This window comes from Impatiens glandulifera, chromosome 1 (genome assembly GCF_907164915.1).
Source record: "Impatiens glandulifera chromosome 1, dImpGla2.1, whole genome shotgun sequence".
Lineage (NCBI taxonomy): Eukaryota > Viridiplantae > Streptophyta > Magnoliopsida > Ericales > Balsaminaceae > Impatiens > Impatiens glandulifera.
This window is the reverse complement of record NC_061862.1, coordinates 8,895,965-8,904,704: the sequence shown is the minus strand read 5'-3', so window position 1 is coordinate 8,904,704 and position 8,740 is coordinate 8,895,965. Positions and strand designations below refer to the sequence as shown.

The 8,740-nt window shown below is 30.6% G+C and overlaps 1 protein-coding gene across 1 annotated transcript; it reads right to left on the bottom strand.

Moving 5' to 3' along the window:
- Positions 1 to 6,370: 6,370 nt before the first annotated feature.
- Positions 6,371 to 7,514, bottom strand: LOC124921731 (polygalacturonase inhibitor-like). Its single transcript, XM_047462422.1, has one exon. It carries the CDS (start codon positions 7,481 to 7,483, stop codon positions 6,479 to 6,481), a length of 1,005 nt encoding a protein of 334 aa, XP_047318378.1. The 5' UTR covers positions 7,484 to 7,514; the 3' UTR covers positions 6,371 to 6,478.
- Positions 7,515 to 8,740: the final 1,226 nt, after the last annotated feature.

Below are 8,740 nucleotides of genomic sequence, written 5' to 3'. Positions count from 1 at the left end.
AGACGATAATGATGTAGTGCAAAATAAAATTAAAGAGATGAATACAATGGACCTAAGACGAGGTATTTCTATGGTTGTTGATTCTGTTGTAACAAACTTAAAGAGCAGTGCAAGGATGATTAGCACTTCTGAAGAAACATCACAGGTTGACACCATATCTGTATATGAAGATGGAGAAAAATGTGGAACTTAAGTTGTTTATTTAAGTTGTTTATATAGATGATTCTTTAACGGAATTGTGTTGAGTTTCAATCATGGTGGACTTAAGTGATTATGAGTTCAAAATTGGGCTGAAGAAAATATGGATTTCTAAAAAATGATGACTTCAGTGAAAGAAAGAAAAAAGGAAACATGATTCGTCAAGACCAAGAAGAATGTTAAATTGGCTTTTTTGAAAAATATTTGTCGATGCAAGGACGGTTTTGTCGAATCAAAATTAGATTTTGAAGTTTTGAAGTCGTGGAGGAAGATTCCCTTGTAATCGCCGAAAAAAAGAAGTTTGTTGATAAGATTCGTCAATACCAAAAGAATGCTAAATTGGCTTCTTTGGAAAAAAAAAAACTAAAGCTACAAATGTTGAAAGCTGGTAGCTGAAAAAGATGGGTTGTCTATATTTGACAGCTAAAAAATGGAGTTTGCTGAATTGAATTTGCTCGCCTGTCTAAATTGGATAGCTAAAAAAAATGAAGTTGGCTGAATTAGGCTTGCTGAAGACGATGGTTGCATTATCGTAGCTTGATATTTTATCGACTTGTTTTGTCAAGGTGAAACTTTGTTTCTATTACGTCTCTCCTATAGGGGAGAATGTAAAAATAATAATTAAATTGTTAATTAGTTAATAACTTATTAGTTAGTTTGATTAATTAGCACTAGTAAAAAATCGACCTTTACCGACGATTTTTACCGAAAATTTTATAAAACTCTCCTAAATACTCCTGAGAGGAACAAATCTTTCGGTATTAAAAATAGATTCCGAGAGGGTTGTAAAACCTTCGGTTTTACTAATTAGTACCGAAAGTTCTTTGTAGAACTTTCGGTTTTTACCTTTCCAAAAAACCAGAAATAATTCTAAGTGTTGGATGTGGGTTAATTTTTGCAATTCCGGAGATTTTTAATTGCGAAGGTTATTCAAAAAACCTTCGGTTTTACCTTTTTTGAAATTCTCGTTTGCGAAGGTTTCCCAAAAAACCTTCGGTTTTGACTGAATTAAAAATAATTCTAAGTTTGGTAATGGTTATTTCCGAAGGGTTTTCAATAAACCTTCGGTTTTGACTAATATCAAAACCGAAAGTAATATGAAAATTTTCGGTATCTACCTCTATAAATACAAACTCTAACCATTCTCTTTTTTATTCGACTCTCTCCTTTCTCTCTCTTCCGCGCCGCAGCCGCCTCCTCCACCACCGTTTCTCTTCTTGTCTTCTCGCGTTCAGGTTAGATTCATTTGTTTTTTTTGTTGTTTATTATTAGATTTCTTATCATGTGGTTTATATATATTATCTAGATTTAGGCTAGTTTAAATTATTTGTTTGTTTCATTGATTTAGATTTGTCTATAAGTTATTGTTTAGATTAGATTTATGTTAGTTTGTTAAATATATATGATTTTGTTAGATTTGTTATTTTGTTTGATTTAAGTTATATTAGATTTAGGCTACGGTTATTTTGTTTGATTAATATATATATACATATATATGAAATGCATTTAGGATGGGTGAGTCATGGAATAGTCTTCGGCGTACACCGGAGAAACTGTCTCGGTGTTACCAGAATTTGCTTGCACAAACAGAAATTGCGGCACGTGAAGAAGAGGTGAGAAATATGACGCTGGAAATGGAGCAAATCCGATTAAGGGATGCGGAAAGAGGTCGATTGCTGAGTGAAATTAAAGCGGACAGGGCTGAAATGGCACAAAAATTAGAGAATCTCGAACAGCAACTTGAATTGTTGAGGAGTCGACTGAATCAACCACTCCCTTCTCCCCCCATCTAATAATTTCTAGATTATATTGTTTGATTAATTATGTGTTTTGTTTTCCGTACGAACGATAACATTTTTATGTGTTTTGTTTTTATAATTATGAATTATTATTATTATCTTTGGTTTGGTTTTTAATATGTTGTTCATGAATTATTTTCTTTTTGTTTCCTTTTCATTTTTTTTTTAAAAAACAGCATGGACAAAACCGAAGGTTTTCAACTAAACCTTCAGTTTTGACACTTGTTTAAAAGGTCAAAACCGAAGGTTTATTTGAAAACCTTTGGTTTTGACCATTGGTTAAAAAAATCTTAAAAATTTCTAAGTATGGGTAAGGTTAAAAACCGAAGGTTTATTTGAAAACCTTCGGTTTTGACCCTTGGTTAAAAAAATCTTAAAAATTTCTAAGTATGGGTAAGGATAAAACCGAAGGTTTATTTGAAAACCTTTGGTTTTGACCCTTGGTTAAAAAAATATGAAAAATTTCTAAGTATGGGTAAGGGTAAAAACCAAAGGTTTATTTGAAAACCTTCGGTTTTGACCCTTGGTTAAAAAAATCTGAAAAATTTCTAAGTATGGGTAAGGGTCAAAACCGAAGGTTTATTTGAAAACCTTCGGTTTTGACCCTTATTTAAAAAAATCTGAAAAATTTCTAAGTATGGGTAAGGGTAAAAACCGAAGGTTTATTTGAAAACCTTCAGTTTTTACCCTTATTTAAAAAAATCCGAAAAATTTCTAAGTATGGGTAAGGGTAAAAACCGAAGGTTTATTTGAAAACATTCGGTTTCGACCCTTGGTTAAAAAAACTAAAAAAATTTTAAGTATGGGTAAGGGTAAAAACCGAAGGTTTTCAAATAAACCTTTAGTTTTGACCCTTCCAAAAAAAGCATTCTGTTTAAGGTCAGGACCGAGAGGTTTATTCAAAACTTTCGCAAATACACATCAAAACCAAAAGTTAATGGTATAACTTTCGGTTTTACCACTTCCTAATTTGTTAAATTATTTTGTTTTTAACCAACTAATCTAAACTCCTAACTAATATAATCAATTGTGTGTTGTATTTTAAAAATTAATATTGTGTTTAATGTTAAAATGTTTATGATTGTGTTTGATTATTATAGAGAAGTGTATTTGAATGTTTATGTTTGATTATCTTATGAATGTGTGTAATGTTTGATCATATGGATTGTGCAATATTTTAAGGATATCAAATGTGTTAAATTAATTTTGTTAAAGGTCATTAGAAGGTGAGAAACCAAAGAATTTAATAATTTGTCAAGTGATAACAACGAGTCTAGTGGAGAAACGTTTGCCGCCTATTTCAAGCATCGAGTGAGTAAATTATAAACCATATATTCTAACTCTTTTTATTCATTTTAACAACTTCATTTCGGATACATATATAGGTCGTCAATTTAGCAGAATTTAACGACATATCAAGAGACCTCAAGATCTTAGGAGAAGGTCCAAGTATGTAATCATCTATGTATGTTTGGTGTAAAGTAAACGGATACAAATTCTGTACAGAAAAACACGACGAAGGTTTGACCACTCAAAATAATGTGGTGGTTATTGAGGGGTACAACGGGTCTGAAACTATGTCATACTACGGAGTTTTAACGGATATAATCGAAGTACAATATTTTTCTCACAAACGAGTTGTTTTATTCAAGTGTAAGTTGTTTGATACACACTCGGGGGAACTAGGAGTGAAAGTGAATTGAATATGCCTAGTTTTTTATTATAGAAATGATACTTTATTTCAATTGTGCAAGTTGAGATGGAGGAGGTTCTTAGTAACGAACCTGGAATATCTGATTTTGAATTGACGGAGAGGGTGTTCGGACAACAAAAACACGGGGTAGTGTTCGGAATGGGATCAGGCGTCCGGCCCACACACTTTCGTGAGGATCGTCAAAGTGAAAGCAATTCACAACGAAACAATGAGCGATTGTTTGAAGAGAATCAAAGAATGGCGCTCAAGATGGAGGAACTGGAGAAGAGGGATGAAGAAATAATGCGCACAATTCAAGAAATGTAAGCGGAAAAAGAAGAAATTGTACAAGAATGGAGAGGGAGAAGTTAGAGATGATTGCAAGAATGGAGAGAATCGAATTGTTTATGAGGCAACAACCACCTCCTCCCCCCACAAGTTAATTCTAGTACGTTTTCATTGGTTGTTTCGATTCAAAACATGTTTTCATTAGTAGTTGTGTCAATTTGAATTTATAACAGATTGTTCGGATTATTAGTTTGGTTGCAAATTTTGTAATGATAATGATCATTTAATGTGATCGTTTAATGTATGTGTCATTTCTTTTATTATTGATATATTGGTTTGGCTGAACAGGTTTGGTTGCAAGCAAAATAATCAGCATATTTGCAAAATTTTACAGGAAAAAACCGAAAGTAATATTGAAATCTTTCGGTTTTTCCATTTGAAGAAAACCGAGAGTTAATTAGAAAACTCTCAATTTTCACCGTAGGAGTATAACCGAAAGTTTTCAATATTACTTTCGGTTTTTCCATTTGAAGAAAAACCGAGAGATAATTAGAAAACTTTCGTTTTTTCCACAAAGAGGAAAACCGAAAGTTTTCTAATTAACTCTCGGTTTTCTTCTAATGGAAAAACCGAGAATTATATGAAAACTTTCGGTTTTCCTCTTTATGGAAAAACCGAAAGTTTTCTAATTAACTCTCGGTTTTCTTCAAATGGAAAAACCGAAAGTTAATAGAAAACTTTCGGTTCTTCCCTAAGGTGTAAAACCGAGAGTTATTTGTAAAACTCTCGGTTTTCCTCTTTGTGGAAAAAACGAAAGTTTTTCAATTAACTTTCGGTTTTACTCTAGGGTATCTAAACCGAAAACTCTACGATATTTCTCGGTAAATGTCCAATTATTTTTAACGAAAGAGTCAATACCGAGGGATGACGAGAGTAGGGTTGTGCAAAAAAACCGGAAAACCAGTAACCCAACCGAACCGATAGTTAACCGGTTTCATTTTAACGGTTTATTGGTTAACCGGTTCTAGTGGTTCCAGTTAATCGGTTTTTTACCGGTTAAACGGTTCGGTTTTCGGTTTCCTTATTTTTCTAACGGTTTAACCGGTAAACCGTTAATAATTTAATTATATATTTTTATATTTTATGATTTGTATTAGTTATTTTATAAATAATTTTTATAGAATAATTTTTAAAAACATTTTAATATATATAAAATTTTACAAAAATAAATTAAAAATAAATTGAAATAATTTCATTAAAATATGTAAAATTGTTTTTAGGAATTATAAATTAACAAAATCAAAATAGTTAAGCAAATTAAAATTTGATGTCTTCAAAGTTTAACCTTCACTTTATGTTTTAACTTTCTTTCCAACACGTCCAATACGGAAATACCTAAAATCAAAGTTATAAATTATAATTTACCGATTTTACTTCCTGTTCTATCGGTTGAGAAGTGATTCTATCATATTTATTTATACTTGGTTGGTCAAAGACTAATCGACATAATAAATTTGAATTTTCTCAAGGAACATATAAAATCTAACCGAGTAGTTATAAAATGCATTATATTGGTACAATAAAATTATATATTATAACATATTCCTAAATATATCAATAACATATATTATTATAATATAATATATTTATATTATATTATAATAATAATAATATAATATATTATAATAAAGACAAAAAAAATGGAGAATAGTATAATAGGAAAATGCAAACAATAATTTTAAAAAAATATATTTTATAAATTTATTACTTAATTTAAAAAAATTGAATTATCGGTTCCTGGTTAAACCCGGTTAACCGGCCAGAACCGACCAAAACTGGTAGAACAAGAACCAGTAAAACCGATACCATTAACGGCCGGTTAACCGGTTTGTAAAATAAAAACCAAAACTGGTATTAACCGGAACCGTTTAATTGGTTAACCGGCTGGTTGAACACCCCTAGGCGAGAGTTACCAAAACTTTCGGTAATGTGTCTATACCGAAAGTTATAGGGTCAAAACGAGAGTTTTTACTCTCGATTTTGACCCTTTTTTCACCAGTGTAGTTAGTATTAAAACTTCCATATAAAGAAAATAGGTAATTATTTGAACTATTTTTAATAATACAATTTCAATTAATACTTCTTCTTAATTTGAGATTTTAACAATAAATAAATAAATAAATATATATATATATATATATATATATATATATATATATATATATATATATATATATATATATATATATATATATATATATATATTTATTATAATGTGCGCACAGAAGTGGTTGGGTTAACCATTTTGTTTATATTTTTTTTATGTTCAATCCTTGAATGTGTTTATTTTTATTGTGTTATGATTACAAACATTTATTTAATCAGTTTCCATTAAACCATAATAATAACAATTAAAAACCAAACATGATAATAAGCATATGCTGCTTCCAACAGCAAAAGGATACAATATTTTATTTTACACCTTAAGGAAACATAGATCTTAAACCGGTTTCTTGCATGCTGACAATGGAGCCCCACACAAGCACTGGTTTTTCAAATACACCGTGTTTTCAAACGTCTGCAGCTTACCCCCAACCGGGATCTTCCCACAGAGGCTATTATAGCTTACGTTCAGAAATTGCAGCTGGTTCAATGAAGTCAGACCTTGCGGGAGGCTCCCATAGATCTTGTTGTGGTTTAAGTCTAGCCAACTCAAGCTTTTGTGGAAAACAACCTTGGACAGGTCGAATTGGAACAAATTCCTGGAGAAGTCGGCCTTCCAAAGCACCTTGCCGGGGCCGAACAAGAAGGAAATATCACCTTGGAGGTTGTTGCGAGAGAAATCAAGGTTGGGGAATTTCAAGAACCCTAGAGATTTAGGAACATACCCGGTGAGCTGGTTGTGGGAAAGATACAGGGAGGGGACCTTTCCTTTGAACTTCCCAAATGAGTCTGGGATTGAGCCCGTGAGTCTGTTCCTGTCGAGGTGGAGATCGGTTAAATTGGGCAGCTCGGAGAGCGAAGGGGGGATCGAACCGGTTAGCTTATTGAAAGATAAATCGAGATAGTTGAGACTCTTGATCTGGCTGAGGAAATCGGGGATGGGACCGGAGATATTGGTGGAGCTGACTTCGAGCGATTTGAGTCGGGTGAGCTTTGTAACGGTCTGGGGAATGGTACCTACTAAATTTGGTAGTTTGTGGAAGAAGAGGGTTTCGAGGTAGGGAAGGTCCCCGACGGCGGAGGGAATCTGGCCGGAGAGTTCGCCGTTGAAAATGGTGAGGGCGATGACACGGTTGGTTTTGCTATGACATTGTAGGCAGTACCAGCCACAACAATCGGTTTTAGGATCCCAGGAAGCAAGGTGGTATGGATTTCCAAGGGCTGTTTTGATGGTGAGAAGGACTTTTTTGTCCTGCGGGTTGCATCGGGTGGAGAATGAAGAGGATGGGAAGAACAGGACAAGGATCAGAGAAAGAGAGAGAATTGATGTTAGGGTTTTCATGGTGTTTAGAATGAGTAATTAAGGAGTGGGGAGCCTTTCTTCCTCTCTTTATAGATCTTCAATATGAACTTCAAACTAAAAAAATAAAATACTGACTAGAGAAGACAAATGATCAATAATAATGAGATTCCTTTTTAATAATTTATGATTTTTTTAATTATATATTTTGATTTTTAAATTCTGATAATTATTTTTATTTGATTATTCAAATTATAATATAAATAAGAATAGTCTTTTCCAAAAAATAATAATAATAAAAAATAGTATCTAAAAGCAAAAGCAAGTTTATAACACACTTTACAAATCATTTTAAATTTATAAATTTTATGAAAGAAATATTATTATTGTCCGTGAATTTTCAAATAAATATAGATATGATGATTTAATGAATATGCCTTAAAAATTAAGAAAGATTAATAGTTAACAACAATTATTAGGATTATGTAAAATAATTATTTTTATTATATATCTGCAATTTTAAGATAATTGTGTAGCTAATATATATATATATATATATATATATATATATATATATATATATATATATTTAAAATATTATCATATTACTCAATTTTTATAAAAATTGAGTCAGTGAATTTATTTTCTATAAACACAATTTAAATAATTTGTGTAATTATAAAACTACTTGAAAATATATTATTTATAAAAAAGTTAATATATATGAGGTTTTTTTCAAATCACTCAAATTTGTCATGCAAAGGAAAAATACTGAAAAAGTTAGGACCACATGCCGTAGAGTCACGTGATAACCTTGTGTTATATTTGTAATAATAGTTTGTGACAAAACAGTAAAAATAATTGAGACAATTTTAATGTCTTGTTTGTTTTGTACTTTTGATAATAATTATATTTATTTGACAATAAAATAGTGATAACTAATATTATTTAACTTTTAATTTCAGAAATCAAAATAACATTATCAATTTTAAAAAAATGTTGGAAAAGGTAATTCTCTCTTTATATATATATAAACATTATTTGAGCTTGTTTGATATGGATTTTTTTTATTGAATTTTTTATTCAAAACTCAGTCATCTCATCAATCTTCTTAAAATTATTAAATAACTTAATTTATTAATTAAAATATTAAAGTATTTTAAATTTATTTATATAAAAATTAAATTTTAAATAACACAAATACTCTAATAATTCAAACAAATAAAAATTCAAATAATCTATTTATTTATAAAAACTAATTAAAAACATGGACATTCTATGTTAAAAGAAGTTAAGTAT

Coding starts and splice junctions, on each gene's coding strand:
- LOC124921731 (XM_047462422.1), bottom strand. CDS start 7,483: ATGAAAACCCTAACATCAATTCTCTCTCTTTCTCTGATCCTTGTCCTG.